We start from the raw sequence: 26423 nt of genomic DNA, 5'->3' as shown, positions 1-26423 counted from the left end.
TTTTAAATGCTCTGTATATTTGCTCCCAAGAATCAGGAACCACAACATGAATGTGTCTCTACATGTTACCTCTCTGGCCTGAGGATAGTTAAACTAGGATTATAATGTGATAATATATGTTCTCGTAAACAAATGAAAAGTCATTATCATAAAGTACTTTGAATAAGAGGGCTGGCAGGATCATTTCTGGCAATGACGAGCACAGCTGCGATTCTTTTCAACCCCAATCTACATGCCGTTCATTCGACATGCTGAAGAGTTTTACCTCATGCTGTTGCAATGCAGCTCATAAATATACAAAAGTCGCCCGCAAAAAAAATCCAAATCCAAACCACCTTTTCAATTCAAGTTAATTAGAACGCTCTCATGGGAAAATGAGTTAACGCGGGAATTCTTCACGAAGGGAAATTTGCATTAGAACGTTAATAAAATAGCCGGAGACTAATCTGTGAAGCACGTTTCTCTGTCTCTTTACAGAGAAGTATTTAGTGTGTCGAACCAGCCGGGATTTTAAACACTGCTTCATGCTCCGGTCATTGGTGACATCACCTCATTAGGTCCACACGGTCCAATGAGAAGGCGCCCAGATTGGACAAAGAAACGAGGTGTGACGCTAAAGTGAATTGTACTCAAGTAGTTTCCAGAGAATCTTTTAAAGTGATCTGAGCAAGCGATGAGCTAGAATTCAGCAGCATTTCAATGTGTTTGTTTCCACGTCGTAAATCTGGTATCTCGGACATGGCGATGACTCTAATGAGAGTGTTTCTTGGAAGCAGCCAGGAACATGCTGTGACTTTATGTGGAATGGCTGTGAAAGATGGAATAAACACACGATGTCTGCTGGACATCTTGTTCTTTTTGTGCATCTGTTGCGTCGCTTTGTGTCAAAATGAGTCCCGTGCAGGTTAGGTTCGATCAACACAGTGTCAGTAATGTTGAATTATTGACATAAATCTACTGGGCCAGTCACAACTTTTGAGATGTCATCACACCGATGCATTGTCCATGCAAGAAAGCGGTGAGTGATCAAACCCCGGATGTACCATTCTGGTTTAACAGGGGAGGGGCCGTCGGACAGAGAGCAGCAGACCAGTGGCTTACGAGAGCTGCATACAGATACATAAGGATACGATGAGGTGCTTAGAAAACTTAAACAGGTACGAGTTCATGGTTGACCGGCGGAGCAAAAGACACACTGATAGCATTTAAAGTGAGCCCTGAAATGATATTATAATAATAATAATAACTGGGGAAGGAGCGAGCATGATGACAACATCCGTACTTTCGACAGCATCCTCTAACCTTTCACCTCTACAACTTTATTTTCACAGCTGATATTTAGTTGACTTGTTTAGTTTTTTGGGGGTTATCTAACTGTGAGGAATCTATAATGCACTATGTGTAGGCGCACTATTGCATTGGCCACATGTGCAGGTGCCAATCAATAAGCGGGGACCGTTTGAGAGAGCATGGATGACGTTGCACATCACAGACAAACGCTTGTGTTTAATTTACTTTATATTTATCAGTGATTGTTAGCACTTCAGAGTAAAATGGTCAGCTGAGGGAGTTTGCATGTTTGAGCTTTTTCTAGTGAGCAAGTCCTGGTCACTGATGTCTTTTTGAATTGAGATCCCGACACCTGAAAAAAAGGTTGCGGTGTCCCATAATGAATACAACCGCTCCAAAACTACACACAAACACAGTTTTTTTCTGATTTGACAACTTCACGCTCAATAATCTCCAACAACATCCTTTGAACTTGATACCAACACTAGTTTAGTGGGCGCGATGGGAGAAAAAAAAAAAGAAAACCTACAAAGCACCAAAAACCTCAAAGGCTAAAATAACAACTGACCCTGTTGATGAGAAACAGTAAACCTCGGAATGAAGACGCCCAAAAGGCCGGATGTTTAGTCAGCCTCCTTTCATCTGAAATCCTGTCTCGTTTCAAACCAAACATTTCTGACACATAAAATCAAGTTTGACTGCAAAAGCAAAAGATCTTTAAAAAAAGCAGAGATCAAAGAGCCAGGATAGCTCACACGATGAATAATCAAAACTTTTAATCTGATTGTCTAGAAGACCTAGTGCAGCTAGAGTACAGTCTTAACATGTGCAACTTAGTCATCCCTCGGGTACACCAGACGATGAGCCAAGTGTTAAATGTCACAATTTGGAAATTCCCTGTTCAGTTCCCCTGAGTTTGCCTATTTATAACAACCTCCACTGCAGGATAATGATTAATGAGGGTTAGGATTTTATTCCTTATGCTGCCATACCTTCAATCCCTGCTCAAAATGTAAACAAAGCTGCATCCACACCGCCGTACACTGGCACGTTTGTTAATACACGGATAAAGAAACAACTAACTATTACATGGAATGCAATCAAGATCTGATGCCATAGTAACTAACACCACAAACCAGAAACAGGCCTTCAGATCAAACGTATAAAAACATAAAAGAGGAAAGTCCTCATCAATCAACTATGAGTCAATAATAATGTGTCCCCATTAAAAGACGTGCTTACAGGATAAGGCGGGCTGTATTATTTAATACTAACTTCTTAACGTAATCTTGAGTAAATCTTTTTAAATAAATCATGGATATATGCATGTATTAGTCGAGTTTAGGTCTAAATAATGTCCTTCCACAGCTGCGCGCGGTAGTTTTTAGCTAACGTCACTCATACAGCTCTAAATAGGGCATTTCTTGTGGACTTTTTTTAGCACATGTTTGGTGCTCTAGTGAGTATTTATACATACAGTATATTTAAACTACAGCACTACAGTAACAATTTGTCTCACTGATGTATTTTGGCTAATTCATGGACAACAATGGAGTTGTATGGCTTAGAGGAATATCATATATTGGGGATTGTTACTAGGATACAAACAGGGGTAACGCGTTTCCAAACCAGTAGCAATACTTTCCGAGATAATATATATTTTTAGAAGTATACTGTCTATAAAACCAGGTTTCGAGAAAATAGCACATTAGTGTTGTCAAATTACGCTGGTCCTGTCATTCTTTTCCACCATTTCTGACTGCGATAGGATCCGTGAAGCGTCTTTAACAAATGTTCCATTAGTGGAGGCCTGAAGAACCTGATCCCTGCACGTAGATTTCCATCAATTCTTTCCGCAGGTACTTATAGGTATGCCAATTGTTAATGTTACGTTAAGTGGAGCTGATTTTGTGTCAAAAAAAAGTCTGAATTAAGTTAAACTTGCTTGATAAGCCTCAGGTACTGTCAAAGGTTTGTTTCAAAGACTCTGTACTGAAACAAATGTTCTCTTTGAGAAAGGTGCATTAAATTATATGTCTTTCAAATATTAAAGCCAGCGTTAGTGTGGTTGCTGACCTGTGTTTGAGAAGCAGAGCCCGAAGAACACTGGGTCTGTCCTCAGCTCTGATCTGGTCAGAGATGATCATCGTCTCCACTACGAGATGGACGATGCCGGGCAGAGAGTTCTGCTCTAGGTCCAGAAGGATGGCGCCTATAAGGTAAGGAGGGTACAGGAAGATGAGGAGCCAAACTGGAGTGCGTAAAAAAGAGTATCCACATCCAACGCTCGGCTAAATGTTTTTCAGGGAGAAATAGTTGACTATGACTATCTTGGAGATGGAAACAGGGAAATAGGTAAAACCACAAGACTGGTGCTGTGAACATCTGCCTCGCTGTATTACCGTGCGTGATGGTGCGGCGAAGCTCCAGCAAGCTGCGGAAGGAGAGTGAAGCCACGTGGGGTTTACCCCAGCGATCCGTCTCCTCCTCCACATCCTCCTCAAACTTGATCCAGCGGGCCCGTTCCTTCCAACGCATTTCATGGTCCTTGTCCACGATCAGCTCGTTCAGCTCCACAAACAACTGCAGATGAAGTAGGACAGATATATATATATATATAAGTATTTAAAGCTCTCATTTGTATGCATTACAGTATAACTACAGTAAGGTTAGAACCTTTTGCCTACAAATGATTCCACCACCACAGTCTACTTGTTCCCATCTTGGATAGTTTAACATTATACTGATAGGAAAATACATTCAAAGATAGCTAATCCAATGACACAGCTGACACTCAACTTTGTAGGGAGCAACTAAGTGGTTTGGATCCAGTTAAGAGTGGTTCGGACTGAGAGGATAACCAAATGGTTTGGAAAAGACATTCAGTCGCATTTCAACTTAATATTCCTTTTTTAGCAAAGTCGTTCTGAGAGCAAAGCAATATAATACTCATAGGATTTGTGCTTTTGTGGAATTCCTGCGGTCAAGTTTGAGGTGGAACACAAGGAGCACTTTTTTTTTTTTCAAGTCTCATCAGGTCAATGAAGAGGAATGTGCTGATACTAAGACACCACTACGAGAACCATTTATGGACTCATGCTCATCAAGAAGTACTAATCGACATTTTTACATCTTCAATGGATCTGTGTGATGTGAGAGGAGTCACTGGTCGTGTTGAACGCATTAAGTTTCATAAACTTTCAGTTTATTGTTTTGCTTTTATGGCCCACAACCTATTTGCTCATTCTGCTCGGATTAATCGTGTTTCTAGCAGCTGTTTTATGCAAGAATCCATTGAAAGAACCCTAACGCAACCAAAGATAAGCATACTGGATATTACAAGTAGTATTACTAGTCGCTAAAGAGCCAGATATTTCCCTTCAAGAGCTGGTGGAATCCAAACCAAGGCCACAATGAGAGTGAATATTGGACTTACATGTGTTGGGGGGAACAGAAAGACCATTCCAACACAATGCTGTGCAAATGTACGCTGACATGTTCACTATGATGACTTAATAAGGTGATAAGATGCCTTTTCAAGGTAGTTCAACTGCCCCCAAGTGGTCAAGAAATGTACGCTGCTTTAAAGACGACGTTTTCAACAACGGAAACTTTTTGGGTTCTATGTGTGCCTGCGTAATATGAAGTGTTCACCCAGCGGTTAATATGCAGATTAATAACGTGTGCTGCAAACCTCATGGGTTTTCTTATCTGCTGCTCTCCTCTTCTTCTTCAGGCTGCTCAGCGGCGTGGAACTGTTGCTGGCTCGGTTCACCAGACACCGCGATGACTTCTTCACCAGGTGGCGTCTCACCCCGGGGTTGTCCTCAAATCTGTGACCTGTACAGCCGCAAGCATTTTTAAAGTCAAAATGTACACGCTCAACATTACTAAAAGGTCCTGATGACTTTTCTGGGGCACTATTTTAGATTCCAACATAACTTGGTGCATCTGCGAGCAAGCGGATTGAGATGCTCTTTTTCTAGGACCGGGAATGAATACAACATCCTTTTCTAACACAGAAAATGTGCTCGCGGCCGGAAAATCTGGAATCTAATTTGGTCTGTCTGTTTGAGTTTCCAGTTGACGGAAGAACATCCACTAACAGAAGGCAACAGCTCCACGGGTGAGAGAGAATCAACAGTATGTAAGCCATGGGAAACTGTTACAGAGGAGGTGCTTTGGCCTCCAGACATTTGTCAGTTCAAAAAGAGTAATTTCATTTTCAATTTCCTTCAGCCACAAATCATATTTTATTGAATTTAGCATTTTACGAGGAGGTCTTCTTATTACAGCGAGGACCTGGCTATCATTTGCCATGTAAGAGAGTGGGAAGCTTGTGAGGTCAGTCGTTTGGATAAAGGAACTGGGAAATGTGTTCATAGAGTGGAAAAGGATGTCTTACATGATTAGAGATTTGTGATTAGTATTCATTATTTTCAGGCCCAGTTTGTGTTTTTATACATACATGGTATTTGGTGACATTTATTGTTGATTTTAGACAAGAAAATGAGATGGTTAAAGAAACATACAAGTAGTTCTACATGTTTTAATCAGGTGTATTAACTGTTCTACCACCTACCTTTCAAAGCATACCAGGAGTGTTTGGATTAATAATCCTTTTCCAGGCAGCAAATAGGGATTATGGGTATAGGTAATGTATTAAGTTATATATGGTGAACTTGTAAAAATGGGGTTGGTGTATTAAAGGTCGGTAAAGATCTGGGGGACAGTTTATAAATTGTCATTTGCATTCAGTCAGACTGGCCAACGGCTGAACATCATTTTACACTCAATAAACACAGCCTTTTTAAAATCTTTTACATGAGCTGCCGGAGGTAACCGCAGAGGAAGTGAGAGCGAGAGAGTCTATGTGTGTTTGTGTGTGTGTGTGCTCATAAAAACTGCAGTAATTATTCCATTCTGCTGCGTCATGCCTTGCTCAGGGAAACGGAGCGAAATGGAAATCCAGAAGTTCGGCCGTATTTCATTTCGTAGAGTCAAAGCTGTCCTCGCATGAACTGCTGCAGCACATTTCCTCACCAGAGGGCGAGGCACGGACACATGCCTTCTGGGGGATAAGGGCATCATTTTGTTCCTCTTCCTCCTCTGGAGCTGGTATCTTACCCTGGCTGAGGCCTTTGATGTTAAACAGCCCATGATTAAAATAACAATATGCACTCCATCTACAGGAGTGTGAGCATATTGTCAAGATTCAACAATACCACATACCATTTTTCAATCTCTGAGGAGTTTTCCTGGGATCAATTTAGATCAGCAGAAGGAGATAAATACAATATTTATACTAGGTTCAATATGGAGGGTGATGATTCATGATAATTTATGTTCGATTTATGTCCGTGTTTTTCTGCCCTTGTCTGATTTTTCGTATAGTTGGTTGTTATGCTGTTATGTAATTTTTATTTATTTGCTGTTGTTTTTTGTTGTCTAGTAATATGAGGTAATGGGTAACTTTTAAAAAGTAATTAGGCTGTTTCCAAAATATATTTGCCGAAGATGCACGCTGGAACATTCACACTTATAAAAATGTAAATACAAATAAACCATATACCATTTAAAGAAATGGAATTGGAGGGACTATCATAGACGGAGACATTTCAAGGCAATGTCAAGTCTACCGAGAAATTCACACACGTTTTATTTTCTAATATTTATTTTCTGATTTAAGTGTAGAAACTTGTGGCACATTCATGACCTTTTGATTATTGTTTATTTTTCCAGTGGGCTGGAAGAAAAAAAACCTTTGTTTTTTCTTTGTGAAAGGACTTAGCATTGGCAACATGACTGGTCTTCATTGTTGTCTTGGGTCAACGACGAGACACACATGTTCTAGATTGTAGAACGAGTCAGCTGAACTATCTCCGTGTAACCAACCATCTGATTTTGATAACACCGATCTATGTGCATTTTTAGAAATCAGGCAAATCCATTCAATATCATTACATCATAAAAAACAATGTGTTTGCTTGCCAAGTACCAATATCTGATTTTCTCTTTCTTTGTGCTCTTGGCCTGACTGAAATAAAATGGTTGTACAAATCTAATTTACAACTTATTTTTAACCACGTCATCTAAAATCTATAGCTTGGTTTGACATTATGTCATGAACCTTTGTATCGAAGGGGTATTTCTTAAGAGGGATATTTATTTAGAAGAACTAACACTTTGGTGTGTTCACCTTTGAGACTAGTTTTTAAAAACAGTAATGTTTGGCCTCAATTCTCTACTTGTTGATAAAACAAATCCTCATGGCAACAGACACCCAAAGAAGATAAACAAAACTTAGAGTATACAGTTACCAAATGCAAAATGCCAAAGTTGACATGCACCATCTTCGTTTAGAACATTTGGATGCTGGCTTTGATCATTATCACTAAAGTATAGCTAAAGCTGACCAGACTTTCTTTTGTTATATAGCATTTTTTTTTCAAATATACAAGTTTTGACCTGATGATGGCTCTATAGGAAGCATCAGGGGTTCAACAAAGTCATAATGATTCATCCTCTGGGGACCATAAATGTCTGTCGGAAAGTTATCAAGAGCAACTTACAAGTTACACCTTTTAACTGCTCAACCAACCTCAGATACCTGGTTGGTGCGAGATGTTTTCAGCTACTACTGTATTGAATCCTAGGCCAATTGGTGATCATAACATATTGAATTGCCGGGCCACATTCGGCCCAGAGGCTGCATTACACTCGTCCAGCATTACATGGATCTGACAAATGTAAACTGCATATGCGGTAGTATGTCTCACAGCGGCTCTCAGGCATTCTCTCTGTCCTTCTTGTCTTAGTCCTCAGTCCGGACAATTGAGCTATACTACAACGCATACATTTGGTGGTTTGCCAGGTTGTGTTCTGGCGGTTGATTAACGCATATTGTTGCAGATTGGCTCCCACAACAGGTTGGGTGGGTGTGGGTATTAAAAAAAAACCCTGACCCGCTCATCAAAAAATAGTGTATGGAAGTAGCTGTTGAGTGAGGCGTCTCTCTTCCTTCTTAATCTCTGTTGAGAGTTGCACCAGCTCGGTACCAATCGGGCGACTACGCCAAGCGTATCTTTCACAAATCAATGTTTTCTCATGTGAAGCTTCGTAGCTTTTCAAAAACATCTGTCCAACGACAGTCACAAGAAGTGCCTCCATGAAAATATGTCTCGGTCAACCCTGAAGCGTTAAAGATGGAGGGAGGTGTCTCTGCACATGTGCCTTAACCAGATATGTGAGCTTTTTTTAAATTATTATTTCAAAAGGAACCAATAAGCGTAACGATTACTTTTTCATTTATTTCCATTGAATTAAAACTGCATCATTGCCAAAAGCTAAAAATTAAATAAAAAAGGTTTGAAATATGCTGCTAAAACTGTCTACATTTACTGGTCATAAAATCTGTCCCAATTGCAATTTGTGATTGATGAGCCAAGGTATTGCAGGCAGATCACCTTTTGCATGCGTTGGAACCGAGCTTCATCACACGGCAATGTGCTATACGTGCCCATGTTCCAAACCGGGATGTGAATTGCGGAACCACACATTGCTGGTCAATGAAATGTCTTTCCGCTCCAGCTATGGCTCACCCCAGAGGCCAAATGGGTGCCACTGGATCAATAGGAAAGCAGGAAAGAGCAGCAGTGGGGCTCCCTGTCAATTCGCTCAATACTGTGGGCAACTTTGTTCTGTGTGTTGAATGAGCATTATACTGCCATTAATTAAGCGAGTGGCATGCTACACAATCAATGGAAAAAGAGCCCCCCGTCTATTGATCAGTCATATAAAAATAGAATCATCCATGGGAATTTCTATTTACTATTGCATCAGAACTTCCTTCATCAGAAGCTGGACGTAGCTTTCACTGCGGTCGAATGTCCACGACTGAAAGCACTGCGTTGACTGGACAAGAGCATATAGGTGTATCTCTCGACACACGACTTACGGGTTGGCTCGGGTGTGGACCCCAGCTGAGTGTGGATCGACTCGAGCAAGTCATAGTCGTCGAAATCCAAAACAAACTCTTCAAATTCAAACTCCCCTTCCACGTTGGGCGTCGAGCCGTGGTGGTCCTGTCGGTTCTGTTTTGGGGTGCCTAAGCCTTTCTGGACACTGCACCGACGCTCTGGTCCAGGGTGGTCAGTGCAAGGCTTCTTATCAGTGGTCCCATGGCTCTGGTTCTCTGGTCCCTCAACGTCTGTCATCTCCACAGTCGGTACCTCCTCCTACCCTCCGATCCCCGAGTGGACACACTGCTCATCCAGGGCTTCCGACTCCTGTACGCCGTTGCTCGCCCTGGGTCACTGTTCTGATGTGCCTGGGTCTTTGCAGTGAACACTAGCCTACCTCTGTTGTATGCTCCTGGTGGTGCAAAATAAGTGTGTAGACTTTGAAAACCACCTCCAATATTAGATGTTTTTTAAAAAGACTTTGGCCTTAGACTGCCATGAAAAGAATAGCTGGCGCTCAGGGAGTCCAACTTCTGAAAAGGAAGTTCTATGAAGCTAAGAAAAACGCTGCAGTCCAAAGATTCAGCACAAGATCCTCAATGTCCCAAATAGTTTTTAGTTTGCCTTAAATCCAAAAGCCAACGCTATGTCGCCGCGACACCCTCAGGCAGAGGTCCCCCGCTGTATCCACAATCAGAGCGATGCATCAATGGTAGCAACGTTCAACTTCAGCTGCAGCTCCAACAGGAAGTATTGATAAGGGATGGTCTACTTTGTGAGAGCCGAATGGCAGTGCCGCCCTTTTTTAACGACGTCCCATCGATCCTGCTGGCTTTTGGAAATCCGACATAAAATGGATCCGAGCAGAAGAGTTGATGCCTTTCGTTTCCATAGCGCCGCCATCACTTTCCAACCACGTGATGTGCATGAGGGTCAAGTTTCTCCACCCAGATCTCATTAAAACTGAAAAAAGTCACCAAAAAGATACGTGCAGAAATATATACTGAGAACTGCCTACGAGCAACAACAAGTAGTGCAAGTGTGAAATCTAAAGGATGAGAATATGTGAATAACACCTAAGAAGCAGCTCCAGCAAGCTGCACCATTCCCGCCTCTGGGTCTCCATGGAAACCGTGCGTCCCCTGTGATGTCGTGGTCTGACTTGTCTACAACAGGTGGCCCAGTGTGAGGACTCAACAGGACCCTCTCTAAAACCTGCTCGACGTGCTTGAATATTATGTATGTGTGAGTGTCACTGTATGCATATGCATGTATCTGTGTGTGTGTGTGTTAATAGGAAAGCAGGAAGTTTTTTACTAATTTACTAACTTGTGTTTCTTGTCAGTTTATAAAGTTAAATAAAAGGACAATGAAATGTTGAATACAGTGTTGAATATGACAGGATCTGCGTTTTCTTTGTACATCACGACTTGTGGGTGGAGCTAGACAAATTGTCCTGAGATGCAGAAATATATGTGTGTTTGGTCCCTATTGAATCGCGCTATAAAGTACACATATGATGTTTGTCAAATGAAAAGGAATAAAATGTTTTTAAAGCCTCTGACATCAAGACACCTTTGATTGAGAGGTTCAGGACTCACTATGACAATGTCCCTATTAAATCAGAATCGCTTCTTCATCTTCAGTAAGACTAAAACCAGCTCACACTTTGACTTACAACCTGAGCTCAGAGTGCAGCTGAAGATTGCCGACACACAGCGGGGGAAACACACACACACACACACACACACACGGTCCCGTCAATGTGGAGCGTCGCTCCCTACCAATCGGATCGCTGCTTTTTGAGTGACCGCGGGTCGTCTGGATTCCGGTTCCTAAACAGTCAATGATTGCTCGGCCGTGGCAAAGCAGTGAAAGGCCGGGGGCAGGGTCGCTGCTGAAGGGGAATCGACCGCGTCCTCTGTTAATTAATGCCCTGGACGCTGGGAGAGAGGGAGAGGCTGCCCTGGATACGTGAGATATGTGGTGCATTTGATACGTTCTACTACGGAAGCGTAAACATGTGATCAAGGGGTTTTAAAAACCTGCAACAAAACTCAGCTAATGCAGATTTGGTGAAAACTGAAAAAAATGCAGCTAATAAATCTTACATTAGTACATCGGTGCCCCCCGGAAGATCCACAGCTCTGTGATGATATGATATTTTGGGCTGCCTTTTGGAGGTAAAACGTCTTCACGATATGGAAAAAGCTAAATGTGCTTGTTATGTGCTCCTACTTTCCTCATAACAACTCTTCACTGCAGTGGGCCTCCCATTGAAATGGGTGGTTAACGCATAGTTTTGATGCATTCAGTGTCTTTTTCCATCACAACAATATCTGATAACTGAGTATATACACATCTACGTAGAAAGAAACATCCAGAGTTTTCCCTTCATCATCATACTGTAAACGCGATTATGCATGTACATAATTCACGAGTGGAGAGTGTCGTTTCTCAGATGGAAGCTTACTTCTAAACGTGTGGAGCCGAGTTATATTTTAGATTACACACTTTATTATAATCCAGATGAAAGGAAGATTTTTAGATATTAACAACATACTGTTACTGTGAACAGCGTCAACATGCTCTAGTACGTAGTATTGTAGGGTCCAATAGGTCTGTTGCATTCATTTTACTTGCATTTCTATAGTTAGATTATTGTTTACATCATACTTTTTTTTTTTTTTCATTGTTAAAATAGTGTATTAATGTTTTAGTATACAGTTAGTAATTTAGGGTCAGTGACTGTGGCTCAGTGGTAGAGCGGGGTCGTCCTTCAATCAGAGGACCGGCGGTTCGATCCCCGGCTCCGCTAGCACAGGTAGATGTGCCCTTGGGCAAGGCACTTAAACCCAAATTGCTCCTGTAGCTGTTCTGCGGTGTGTGAATGTTGTATGAATGTTGTATGAATGTTGTATGAATGTTGTATGAATGTTAGAGAGTCCAGTTGTCTATGAATGAGCTTTGAATTGGTCGGAGGAATAGAAAAGCGCAATGCAAGTCCACACAATGACTATAATTGAGATAATATATAGTATGCATACAAATTAAAAAGTCAGTATTTACAAAGAAGGTTTCTTAAATTAGATGAAGCTGAAAAAAAAGCAGCTGCAGAAAAAGAAAAAGAAAGCAATTGTGTGTGTGTGTGTGCCATTGGGTCATCTACTATTTATTTATCCATATGCCAAGGATTTAATAAACGGAAGAAGGTCAGAAGGCAAAAAGAAGTCATTAAAATGTTAAAATTGCAAAATTCTAAATTTCCATAACTTGTACTACTGTTGTCAGGCAGATATATTTATTAATGCCAGGAGAGGAAGCTGATTGTTATTAAATGAATGAAACCAAAATGCAGGTGAAAAAAGCTATTAAACCAAAATGCTGAAATTGATACTTTGATGGGAGACCCTGCCATGTTTTTACCATGACCAGTAAAATCAAGCCGATACGTTCTATAAAAAAACACATTTATGTTTTAATCAAAGCAACACAAGTCTGTTTTCCACACAACAGAAGTGACACATCAATAAAAACAATATCCAGTTCTCTGTCAGGTGGAACGGATGAATATCCGACACACACAGAAGCTGCCGGCATCCAATATTTAGTATTCTCATTTTGAGCTGGTGCCCATAATAACCTGCGTAGTGTGTACTAAAGAAATATTAACCAGCAGCAGACTTTAATTAATAATAATAGAGGACGTGAACCTTTGCAAATTGAATCACCAGCCCAAATAGCACATGCTATAAAAACATGACTTCATCTAACTGCTATATAGACCTGGCCGGTTACATCACACATATCCTAGCAACCACAGCAGGTGATGTCATGTAGGTCTGATGGAGAAGTGGTAGAGCTCAGTGGCTGGCTGCAATGTAACAATCACAGCAGAAAAAAAACACACCTCACACACACACACACACACACACACGCACACACAACGTCGTTGTGGCGTCTGTGAAGAGCAGAAACTGAGTCATCTCAGATGGTCCATCATCTCCCATTCTCCTGATCCAAAGCCCTTATCTTCTCAATATAAAAAGTTGTTTTTTAGTCAACTGGTAATAAATGAGGCCCCGTCCAATATATATAAATATGCTACACGGTAGAAGAATGTGAAAAGTAGTGATTGCGTAGTGGGCGACATTGTAGTGTAGCGGCGTGAAGGGTACAATAAGACAGTGAAGCTTTTGAAGAGAATACATGTCACACTTCCATCTCCCTTACTTTTCATGTCATCCAGGTCGGCGCTGGCCAACATCTGGGCCTCGGCCTCGTCGGTGGGCACCTGCTGGTAGACGGCCGTCTCCAGAGCCGTCATGCTGCCGATGCAGATCCGCTCCCGCAGGTCATAGTTGCTCCGCTGGGCGCCCGCCGGACGATGGTGGACGGGCTTCCTGCGGAACCAGCCGCGGCTCGGGGTTGAGCTCGAGGGATCTGATCCCGGGGGGACACTGACACAAAATCACAAGGTAGATTAAAGGTTGTCAAATGCTGCCATGATGAGCTTCATATTACAAGGCATTCACGGGAATTATGTCGTACAAAGTGTCTAAACTCAGATGTTGTGATTTACTCGAAACTCAAATGACCAAAATGCTGTGTTGTGCACCTCGGTTGCGTTGCTGTCTCTTCGCCAGTAGAGGGCTCCACAACACAGCAGTAGGACTGGATCTCCTGGCCAAACCTGAGTCATCCTCAGCTGTGTCCACTCAAACAGCAACAACACAGTCTTGCATGGCACAGGCATGGTGGGGTGTCTGTGCTTTTATCCATCCAGGTATTAGCAAAGACGAATACCTGGATCACCATGAGGCCCCTGACCTCCGAGTCGCAAAATCCATGCATTATTTCATAATAAAAACAATGATTTTCGATGGTCTTCCAATAGCTGGACCTCCAGCCTTATGAACTGCATGCATGTGTTCTTAGTGTTGATTTGTTTGATGGTTACATTCCTACTGAAACATGTACACTGCTCATGTACAGTTCACATGCATTTGTCTGAGCCTGTGCATGCAATAACAACAACAACAACAACAACTCTGAGCTCTTCTGTTGAGCTGCTTGTATCCTTTGCTGCGTTTGCTATTTTTAAAGAAAGATTCCTAGATACATTAGATGCAAAAATAAACCTCAGAATAATAACCGATTCATCTTCAATCCAGCTTTGGCATCCTCTCCTGTGCCGTGGCCGACAAAAACATAACACATAACGGTGCACCACACAACTTGTTCATCCGAGTCGACGAGGCTTTTTAAAACATACTGCCCCTCTGTGTCATGTATGTTTCATCCGACGTTACCAGTACACACTCCCCAGTAAAAGGAACCCGAATAGAAAACCACCCGCAATGGACTAAAATACTCGAAAAATACTAGAAAATGATCACCCCCACACTGCTGATCCCCTCAGGCCTTTATAATTCCACTATACGCTACCTCACCAGCAACAAACAGCAGATTGACACAGTGAACATTTAGCTGGTACAAAGACAGATATTCTACAGACGTACCAAAACAGAGAGTAAATATTACAACTTACATGCTGAAAACAACTCCTGCTCAATGGACTGGGAGGAAGGAAGAGAGAAAACTCTGCTAAGCTGAGGAAGACTCAGTAGAGGTGAGAGGAACTGGAGAGTCGGGTGATAATTCACCCCGCCAACGAGGTTGTGTTTGTCTGTTTGGAAGCAAGATTAAAGAAAAACGACTTCCTCGATTTTCATGAAACTCGATTGAAGGGTCAATGGGCCAACGAGGAAGCTTTCAAAACCGGTTCAAAACCTTACGAGATAGGGAATTTAGCCTCGGTGGACATCTGCCCTTCTAGTCCTTCTAGTTCTCTGAGGGTTTGTCACTCCAAGGGACACTTTTCGTATTACAAATTGAAAAAGAATATTAGATTTGTTTTATTTGAACATATTGATGATATAATATCAAAGCGTGTTCCAAATCCTATCTTTTAACTGTATCGGTGTAACGGTTACCTACGTGTACCGAGTGTGGCTCGAAAGGTAAAGCGGGTCGTGCCTCAATCAGAACAAATGTGCTGTTCCACCTCCGGCTCCTCTAGTCCACGTCGATGTGTCCTTCGGCAAGACACTTCACCCCAAATTGCTCTCCAAGGCTGTGCAATGGGTGTATGAATGGGTGTGAATGATTACATAACACTGATTGGCCGGTGGCACCTGGCATGTTAGCCCTCAGTGTGTGAATGACACGTAGACTGGAAAGGCGCTTGTGCAAGTACAGGTCCGTTTCCCATTTACAATTTATATGTTGCTATTACTGATGATGTACGACCACTCTGTTCCTAAACCCATGAAGCCAACAGAACATCCAGAGATGTTCTCATAGCCCACCTCTTGCAAGCCGCTCCCTCTCCATGCACCTCCTCATTGGGTCCGAGAACGGCAATCCCCCCATTATGAGCCTCCTCCTTTATCAGAACGGGCGAGGCTTTCCTCGACGATGGATGCTCTTCGTTTTCCGTGTGGAAGACGGCGAGCGGAAGGGGTTCCTCCAAGTCCTCTTGGCTCCCCAAACTAAACTGAGAGGAAGATGAAGATTAGTGAGAGGGGAGCAATGTGCTAACAATGTGGCCATACATGCCTCGGCCATCTCAACGGCAGAGACGAGCCTCCGTGAAGTGTATGAATGCATCTCGTCACCTTTACACTTAGAGGCCCCCGTGATTCCTCAGTCCTATTTTACCTGTGGTTGGGTGTCAGGCAGCACCGTGGGCGTGGCGGCCACTCCCTGTCCGTCGGTCTCGGACTCTTCTTCGTCTACCTCGTGGATGGTGGGCGTGACGTCGGACGGGGCCAGGGAGGTCTTTTTTTTCTTCCGTTTCTTTTTGCGCCTCCGGTCCGTGCTGTGCACCCTCTTTCGTAGACGCTGGGGCAGGGGCAGGTGGGTGGATAAGGGGTGGTGGGTATGGTGAAACGTGTGTCTGTGATCTGCATTCAGAACGACATTGACAATGGAATCAGAAGAGTGCCAGAGGTAAAGAGGTAATTGATATTTGCTTGAACGGCTGACACGTTATCGCTTTGGACAGGAAACTAAATTGATGCCGCAAAAGGTCAAGTGATGATCTCTTCTCATATGGGGAGGTTCTGAGCTATCATGAGCTACTTCACACATTTTTCAGCATGTCAGACAATGCTAATGGCCCTATTTGTGTTTTTTGTCCCCGCCAAACACAGGGCAACAATCTATGCAATATGAGTTATGACGCATTTGCATCTCTATACACATTCCAACCACATTCGTTGTTATTACAGAACTGCACAATTGCAAAGAAAGAAACCCGGTGCTATTCCCAGAGGAGATGCTCTCTACCCCTCTAATTTCCTATTAAGCACTTGAAAGACACAACACAACACAAACGCTTTAGATTTTAATTTACATGTAATAATGGAGGAATGCAATGTTTAATCCACACGGCTCTAGATAATTTTAGCCACTATTATCTCCTGCCAGAGCATGTGGTATCAGTCAGCTAATCTGTCTAATAATAATCCACTGATACGTTTACATCCAGCCATCTGGCTCTAATTCTGATCTCTTAATGTCACAGTTTGATGGACAAGGTCAGGATTAGATTATATACATGTGTATTTATACACTCATAAACACATGTATATTTAAGTGGATGATACAAACACATTATTAACATGGATATCTGTTTATGTTAGTAGCTCTGTGAGGCTGTACTTAGACACAGTGGTGCTAAATGCTAATGTCACCATGCTAGCATGCTATATGTACCAAGGTAATCATATTTATTAACAAGCAGCACACAAACACCACAACAACCAGACTTTCATGTCCTGAAAGTAAAGCCAATGCAGAAGTGCCATAAACTTGCATTCATTCTAATCTTGTGTAAAATAGACCATAAAGCAAAGTATGCTTTAGGGCGTAGCTACCTTGTGATTGACAGGTCGCCTGGCTGTGAGTTGTTTGTGTTTTCTTACAGCTTTAACACTTTCACACTGTGTTTTCACTTCTTGAAAGTTACAAGTAAAATGCTGGTTGCCCTTTTCAGCATTTGGTTCTGCTCCAACCCTCTTGTGTCACTTCCGGGTTGCAAAAAGCCAAGATGGCGATGTCAAACTCAAGGCTTCAAAACGTCATTCCACAAACTGATGGGTGACGTCACGATGACGACAACCACGTCGTGTTAAGTGGAATGAATGTCTCTACAATATTTCAGAGCAATCCATCTAATGGCCAAAATATTGCACCAAAGTGTCCACTAAGACATGGATAGGAACATAAAATATAAGGAGCATGTAAAGACAGAAATATGATATTATTATAAAAATGTTGACGTCAAATGACTGTAGGAAGTATAGGAATTCTATTTTACTCTGAGTAGTTTGCCTTCTAATAGTAATTTGGAGTAATTAAAGAACCGTTTTTACTTTATCGTGTACTTGTAGACGTAATGTTGACGTAGTACTTACATTCAAAGTCTTTCTCAGTGTAGTGCCGGCCCATCTTGTCTCCGCCGGCGGAAGCAGAATCGCTGATGATGTCGCCGAAGCGCTCCACAGACAATGCTTTCTCCCAGTTTTGCTCCTCCTCGTCTCCTTCCAGTTCCTCCGCTGATCCGTCCTCATCTTCCTCCTCCACCTTCACCTGGAGAAGGAGAACACTTTCCACAGATAGAAAGAGCGAACGAGGAGAGCCCTTTCCTTCTTCGTTGGGTTGTAATTGGTTACGGTAAAGTTCAAAGATAACTCTTGATGAATGTAAGTTAATGGAGGCAAAAACCTAACTGCAAATGCAAACTCTCACACACATCTCATAAAGAATAATCCAAGTCTCATTTATCCAATCATATGTTTACTGCTTCAGAAACAAATGTTAATATCTAAAACAATTCCTCTACTGTATCATGCTTGCTGCAGTAGTAGTGGAGGAAGTGTTTTGAATAGTAAGATTGTGGAGAAAAAGCATCTGTTTTTTGGATTCTCCATTTGCCCAAAAGGCATATGAGAAAAAACTAATTATTCAAGAATTGCAGGTAACACAGGGTTAGTAATTGATTATACAAATGGTCATAAGTATTCCTTTAAGTGGAGTGCTTTGGAGGAAGTTCTAATCAGGATGAACCTAGAACAAATACGGTGGGCACTCCCATCCTCACTTCCACAGTGTGTACTGTATATACTGTTGTAAACTGACTCAACGTAAGCCGTTTGAATTGCGTATAACTCGGAAAAAAAGAATATTCTGCCAAAAAAAACAATCAAAGTTGGCCCAAAACCCTGTTTTTTGCTTTCTATTCCTCAGAGGAGTGCGCTAAAGGTAGCGTACTGTAATCCTGTTAGAGCACAATGAGCACATAGTGTCTGTACACCGTCCACTGCATGTGAGGACATCAGATCAATACAACATAGTGCTAAGCAGCAGAGAACTAATGCACTCGACAGCCCCTGGAGACCGCGGAGGCTGGAGGGAGTGTCCTGCCAGAGCCGTTCGGTGCCTCTGATAGGTCAAATCTTTTGGGACAGGCCTCAGATTGGTGCTGGCAAGACCGGTGAGCACTCGGTGGTCTCCAATTTCTCTGAGCCGAGGCTCCATTACGCCCTAATTACCAGTGGGATGAAGGGACGGGATACGTTTAATGGTCTGAGCTACCTTATCTACACAAGACCCGAGTCAGAAGGAGCCAGACAGAATAAAAAAAGGGGGGATTTTAAATTTAGTGAGCAGTAGAAAAGGTGTTTTCACAGCACAGCCAGCTCCATTTTCCTCATTACTTTAGTCGCTCTATATTCCGGCGAAGCCATTCTGGTTTAATTTCAACCTCTCCAACGTCCTCCCCTTCTTACCTTGCTCTGAATATAATAGTGTGAATAATACTCTCAGCTGTGGCAGATGCTACAGGACAAAAAAAGGATTTTCCTCTCAACCTGCTTTTTGCTTTAGCTCAAGCTCCATTGGCACAACACTCTTTGAAGTCAGTTGGAGGTGGAGGTGACCCGGGAGGAGGGCGACCCGTGCCCAGGTGGTGGAGGCCCCGACGTGAGTCCGATTTTTGGACGACGCACAATGGAGCCGCAGTGATTTCAAGCACGGCACATTTAAAAATCGACAGTGGGACGCAATGGCAATCAAGAGATTTTAGAAGAGGGCTATTATTCCAGTGTTTGGATACACTGAAAGGCTACTTTCATTCACACTGAACACAGATGGACCACTCGATCTGTCTGGTGAGAAGTTCTGATGTGAGAGAAGAGAGACAAAACAATCGGACGGATACAGTATCACCAAGTGAAAGGGGAGATGGAGGGTTCTTTGCTTCTGTGATGCAACAACGGTTTAGATTTTAAATGTCGTTGGGTGTCTCAAAAGTAAATACAGTCTAATAGTGAGGAGCAGTGAGTTATGGAGTTTTAGAAAGAGCAGTAGGGTGTTTTTTTATTTTTTTATACCAGCTGACAGTCCCTTGTCTAGGGTTATCTAGTTGCTCCAAATCATATTTGATTGCATAAGCGTATGTGCATGCACCCAACGTGAAGATAAATGCCCCTATTTCCAAGAAGAGAGAAAAGAGGAATTTTCGCTTTAGAAATACATACATCATTTTGGGATGTAACAAGAGATAACTGGACAACACAGGAGAAATACCTGGATTATTCTTTTATTATTATTTGATGTTTTGGTGTTTATTCTTCAACAAAGAATTAATCTGCAACAATTTGATTAATTGATTAATCATTAAAAGTCATTTTCTAAGCAAGAAATGACAACAAAGAAATCATTAGTTTCAACTTCTCAAATATGAAGACTTGTTTTTAGTTTTCTTTATCTTTGAGTTTTGGACTATTGGTCGGACCAAAAAATTAAAAATAAAACAAAAAAAGAACCAGTGGAGCACAAAGGAATTATATAATCCAATTTACGTCAGAGGTGTTGCCAACACAGAGAAGGAAACCTCCAAATAATGAATACCGGATAATAACTGCATCTCTAGGAGTATTAGCACTGCGGCTCACCATCCACATCAAGCACAACATTTGATGCGTAACAACTCAACCACTCTGTGGCTGGTTCAGCCACTTCTAATCAATTAGGAGGAGGATTCAAACAGTGTGATGACTGTGAAAAACATGCTGCCAGCATTAATATTTCATATTTAATGGATCAAATATTCATCTGCTTACTAATATGGAAAAGGGTGTTTGCCTCGTTTTTCAAAGATCAAATGCCTCCACAGTCGTGATGAGGAAAACATTCTGGGGTATTCGGGTTGTTCACGTCTATTGAACCCATGCAGGTGGAGCTGCCACTAGTGACGCAGTACAAGCCGTGGCAGAGATTTCCAACGGTGAAGAGGACTTTTGGTGGGCGTGTCAAACAAATACAGGACTTTGTTGTTGCGTTATTGTGAAGTTAGGTTTGTGACGCGTTTACGTATTTTACTTTAACGACGTGATTATTTTTTTTTAAGGTAACATCAGTTTCTGTTGCCTAAACCTTTACATTGAATTAACCTTCAAACTGCTTGTGGTGGTGGGGCGTGGTCAGGCTCAGGGGAGTGGCTCCGGGAACAGGAGCCCCCGAAGAGGCCTAATTGGCCTCAGCTGCAGGGGATCATGGGTTGTGTGTCCCTCCCCTATATTAGGTGCAATATGGATGGAGGCGCGGGACCCGAGAGCAGAGACACAGCCAGAAAGAATAAAGAATATTGCCAAACGTAACCCTGAGAGGCCTTGGTCATTTCACATATCTCTGTTAGATTAAGTTGCCCATAAACTGGCAGACCAATGCAATACACCTCTTCCATTTTGCCAAACCCATCGGAATTCCATTAAAAACACAATTCCCTGAAAAACCTCTTCTATATATACACAATTTAATTATGTATGCTAAAAACTGGGAATATTGTAACTGCGATCGCCGTGCAAGAAATCTAGAGTATTCACTGGTGTGATGGTGCAGCCATGAAATAAACAATAGGCATTGTATACCCTACGACAGATGTTGGAACAATCGACAAAACAAACCCAGAAGTGCACGGCCCCCGGTGAGGGTCACGGTACTCGCCGCACGGTGTTTTCGCCTCGCCATATTTATAGTTTGTTTTTTTCTGTCCAATTTCCGAAAGACGGCAAAATAAAGAGAATGTAAGCAGAGGGACTCCGCAGATACAGACGGCAACACATGGCGCGTCAGAGACGAGAGGGATTTCGAGGGATTTCGAGGGATTACTTCCGTATGAGTCACACATTGAGAGGAACGATCATACCCATTCTGCCTTTTTTAATTTCCCCAGGTAAAAGCTCTTTTTCAAGCCAAGAGGACAACAACAAAACAAACATTTGTGTTTTCAAAACGTAAAAAAGCATCGACCGCATAATGCAAATCCTTGAACCTTCACAAGGAGTAATTAACCTTCTGACATATGTCGTGCTCTTCTGGACAGCGTTCCAGGTGGAAGGGGCAGGTTGTTTTGCCCAGCTCTGTCCTACAATAACCCTGGAAACAAGATCTGTCCCACATTGGCATTTAGTGTGGGCTATATTGGTTTTGAAAGTGTCTCCAATCAAATAGTTGTCATACCAATAGATCAAGTAACTGTGTAATGTAAAAGGAGTCACTCGTAGGGACAAAGCCATAGATAATTATCACGAGATTTAGCAGTTTCAGCTCCACAAAGGTTTATAGCAACTTTTAGCTGTGCTTAGGTATGCGCTCAAAGAGCTCTGTATACTACCTGCTCTGCACCAAACAGAATCCCTTTAACATTTAGTGCCCTCCAGAGTTATTGGAGACCAAAGCTAAAAGGAGAGCGAATGTCTTGCGTTCATAAGATGGCCAGAGATGCAACTCAAGAGGAGTTGGATCGACCTAATGTGATCACATGCAAGGGAGTTGTCTCTATCTTTAAGCCTCTAGGCTCTTGTATGTTACAGTATGTTCGCTATGTACACAGCTATATTCTCAATTGTAAAATCCAGTGCGAGGAAGAGAGGATCGTATAGTGCCAGAGAGTCAGTACAAAATGTGACACGGGAAAATTCAGGCAGATGAAAAGATGCAATCAGTTTGTTTGCCTCTGCATATTACGCCGCTTTCTGTTGCTTCCTGTTAGTTTTTGGATATTTTGCAGTGTTTAAAACTCCCACTCCCTTCATCCCTTCATCCCAGCATCAGTGATTTGAAGGAGCTGGCACTCTTCCCAGACACACAAAATCACAACTAACATAAATATCACCATCAGTGTTTTGCTTTTCCTTTTCACTACACAGCTGATGTTTATGAGCCATTATTTTCTACATGTTCGCCTCTCTGAATGGGATTGTTTGCAAGTTTGCCTTAAATATGGTCCAATCACACACACACAAACATCTGACTACCACAAATATTGCCGTTACCTCCTTTGCACTTCTAATCTGCCATCAAACAGCAGAGAAGCCAGATTCAGCAGAGCAGATTCTCCACAATCCTCACCCTTTTAATAATAATAGTACAAATAACAATAAAATAGATGGACATAAAATGCACATAAAACTGTGTAAATAAGACCTATTTCATGAAGCCTTTAATGAGGCTTTACTACAGTGGCCAATGGAGCTTAAGGCAATGCAACTTGTATTAGCTCACAGTCAAAATCCAACACCTACTGTCTCAATTGAAGCATATCTTCATTACACATGCTCCGACCAAAGCCACCAACACCTATAAGAGGATCTCTTCAAAAGAAAAAACTGCAGCTGACGTAACCTGGAAGCAGCTGGTGATGTTTCTGTGGCAACCCACACACTCAGCTGGACCACATGGGTTTGCTTTAATATCCTCCACACACACACACACACACACACACACACACCAAACTACCTTAGAAAAATAAATAACTAAAGCTGGTCAGAGCTTAGAGTGACATCGATCATTTTTAAGCAGTAACGCTGCAAAGAAGCTGTTCTGTCTCTGTGTGTGTGTGTGTGTGTGTGTGTGTGTGTGTGTGTGTGTGTGTGTGTGAGAAAGTGTGCTGTAATTGAGGGTAGGAAATTGAAGGGTCCATTTATGTAGCCAGGCAATCAGCCTATTATTTCCTTCAAACCACAGTGTGGCTGACATGGTCCCCATAATGACAGCACCTACTTAGTTGGCGGAGCTATTTCTCCCTGAGAACGCAGGCTAATAGCTAGGAAGCGTTCTGCTATGCAGGGCATGAGCATTTTCCACAGACCCATGTGTGACTCATGCCTTTGTGACACACTGGAGGGAACGAATCAGTCCTGAAGGCATTTCAGTGCTTCTTTCAACAACAAAAAAAGACACATAATTCTGCCAACCCATGACATGATTGACAACACTTTGCCATTGTCAAACAATCAGGAAAGGAGGTTGTTGAACATTAGATACAGGCCAAGCAATGCGGATTCCCTCCTGGCTCTTTAAAGTTACCAGAATGTTGGCGGGGACATGGGAGTTTGCCCATTGAGTCCCCATCGGGTTTGTGAACTTGGGGAGGGATTTGGATAAACCTGCCTCCTGGGGGAGTCCTGTGCGGGGTTCTGCAGTAATACGTGGGAACGGAGTGTATTGGCATGAGCCATTCGGTCTTTATATAACCAAAGTGAGAGCTGTGTCCGTATACTCGGCACAAAGTCAAGCGTACTTCCAACGGTGGATGAGAATTGATCCTTGTAATCAAACCATGGACAGTATCTCAGGGTGCGTGGGAGGGGAGTTTGGTGGCCTCCGAGTCTTTGCAGATGATGTCGTTCTGTTGTCTCCAGCAGACCGTGATATTCTGCACTCACTGTGAGGTGTGCAGCTAGCTGAGTGCTACTTGGTCAGATTTAGAGTCAGTTAGTCCGAGGGCGTGGTTCTCTGCCAGAAAATGGTGCACTGCACCCTCCGGATTGGATGTGAATCACTGCCCCAAGCGATGGAGCTCAATTATCTCGGGTTCTTGTTCAAGAGTAAAAGTCAAATGGAGTGGGAGATGGACGGACGGTCAGCAGTGATGGGTTGTGTTCGATGGGAAGTGAACTTTGTGGTGAGGAGAGAGCTGAACCAGGAGGCAAAGCGCTTGATTTACCAATCCATCTCGGTCCCTCCATGCTCAGCCCTCACTTACGGTCACAAGCTCTTGGCAGTGGCTGTAAGAATGAGATCGTGGATAGAAGCAACCAAAACAAGCGTCCTTCACATGGCTAGTTGGGCTCAGTCCTAGATGTAGTTTGGAGAAGACAGCTTCTTTGTGTAGAAAAGGGGCTGAGTTTTGTGGGGTAGACACAGAATACGTTGGCTAGCATGTTAGTGGTTGGCTTACCAGCAGTGGTTTGCTAATCCTACATCAACAAGTTTCTACACCTTCATTTTTATGGCACGGATTCTTTCTGTGGCCCTTTTCAATTGCTGGTTTAGCGATATCTGGGGAAACCCCATTTCTTATTGTTAATAAATGTCAAACCAATGATAAAAACATTAGGCAGAGTTCAAGCAGTCTTTTTTGACAGTATTGCAACTACATCAAAAGTGTGTGAAACAGGCCCTGTGTATGACATTCATGATACACAAGCTGTTTATATGGGCAGCACTGGCCTGAGGGTTAGAGAACCGTTACAGACACAGGCCTCTTTTAGAAATACCAGCTCCAGCTGGGGAAATACCTGATTAGGGAAACACCACATCAAAAACAAAGCGTGTTACTGACCTACAGAAGCTATTTGATAGCTGATTTTTGTGAAAATGTTTAAATTAATGTTTGGAATATGCTACTAAAAAAAAGCATCCTGCTCCAGATATGAAGGCTTCTTTTACTGGCTCACTGAGAGCGACTCCATCAAAAGTCAAACTCTCCTCCAGTTCTCGGCAGTCAGCATTTCCATATCCATTTTTAGAAAACTTTAATTTAAATTTCCAAAATGAATGAATTAACCCCGCTTCATTTTCCTTACTTTTACATCTCATAATGCAAAACCAGCACCGCCAGCTGAAAAGAAAACATCATATAATTTGGTTTGCATTAAGTGGTTTTGCATACCACAGATGTCTGTCTGCTTTACACTGTAACATATTGTTATATTCTTGTTTGACATTTTGGAATAGACAGTACTAACTGTAGCGGCATTTCCTCACTCGCCACTGTGCCCACTCACCTAGTTGCTTGGGAGAGCTCGAATTAGGCCAAATTTAGATCAAACTGAAAGCTGTTTGACATAATCTTGTGAAAAAGCCTTTCTGGACACCGGTCTGGATAGTTAACCTCCTGAGAGGGCTGCTGGTCAAAGGGCAACCGAATCCCTCCAGCTCAGAATTGACTAGCCTGTATCTTGTCATATAAAATGTAAGGTTTATGACATTCTGTCATTAGAACTACAAAAAAAAAACCAGTATTTCCGATTCGAAGGAAGAAAAAAGTTGATATTACCGTAACACCTCATAACTCCAGACATTGAAGTAATGCACAGTGGGGTTTACTTAAAGTTGTTTGGTGTGTGTGTGTGTTTTCTTACGTCCATGTTTCACATCTTCCGTGTACAAGGTTAGATTATAGAAACACCTGAAAAGTCATTCTTACCTGTTGCAGGTTGATCAACACATCTATCTCTGGGGCATGACCTCCTGTAGCCATGGGGTCTGGCGGGCAGCCAGCGGGGGGGACGAATAGCTCGATGACGAGGTCGGGGGGCCGCCAGAAAGGACGAGAGAGAGAGAGAGAGAGAGACTTTGGGGAGGACCGGGTCTGGACGGACAGTCTTAAAAAGGTGGTGACAGGGGTGATGGGGTCGGGTGGGGTCAGTGCTGTTGGGAGAGAGGGAATATGCCGGGGAGAGAGAGGGAGGGGAAGATGGGGTGCAGAGCAGCAGGAACCTGGGGGAGGACGAGGATCAGCCCTTCTCTTTCACGGCTGGGGATCCAGGAAGCCTTTGGGGTGGCATAACCTGCACGAGAGACACCAGTCGGGTATGAGGAACATATCAGCACCTGCTGCACTGTATCCAAACTAAAGTTAGTCAAATAATCAACACATCCTGAGAAATACACGTGTATATAGCTACATTCCTATCAAAATGCTTTAAATGTGTCAAAACGTCAGTTTGTAAATATCATCCTTCTTGCTCCTCCACCAGTAAGATGGGATATGTGTGTGTGTTTTTTGTTAAATACATAAATAAATCCGTTATG

At 42.6% G+C, this 26423-nt stretch overlaps 1 protein-coding gene across 1 annotated transcript in view; it reads right to left on the bottom strand.

Annotated features, from left to right (window-relative positions):
- slc4a3 (solute carrier family 4 member 3) overlaps positions 1 to 25869 on the bottom strand; it is a 37703-nt gene extending 11834 nt beyond the window's left edge. The window contains exons 1-8 of the mRNA XM_034561222.1: positions 25816 to 25869; positions 17735 to 17909; positions 15975 to 16219; positions 15623 to 15810; positions 13485 to 13711; positions 4985 to 5130; positions 3693 to 3873; positions 3367 to 3502 (exon numbers count right to left, since the gene is read on the bottom strand). Coding sequence (XP_034417113.1) covers positions 3367 to 3502; positions 3693 to 3873; positions 4985 to 5130; positions 13485 to 13711; positions 15623 to 15810; positions 15975 to 16219; positions 17735 to 17909; positions 25816 to 25869 — 1352 coding nt within the window. The remainder of the gene's footprint in view (positions 1 to 3366; positions 3503 to 3692; positions 3874 to 4984; positions 5131 to 13484; positions 13712 to 15622; positions 15811 to 15974; positions 16220 to 17734; positions 17910 to 25815) is intronic.
- Positions 25870 to 26423: the final 554 nt, after the last annotated feature.

Source organism: Cyclopterus lumpus, chromosome 21 (assembly GCF_009769545.1).
Source record: "Cyclopterus lumpus isolate fCycLum1 chromosome 21, fCycLum1.pri, whole genome shotgun sequence".
Lineage (NCBI taxonomy): Eukaryota > Metazoa > Chordata > Actinopteri > Perciformes > Cyclopteridae > Cyclopterus > Cyclopterus lumpus.
The sequence above is the reverse complement of the archived record's forward strand: the minus strand, read 5'-3'. Positions and strand labels throughout refer to the sequence as shown.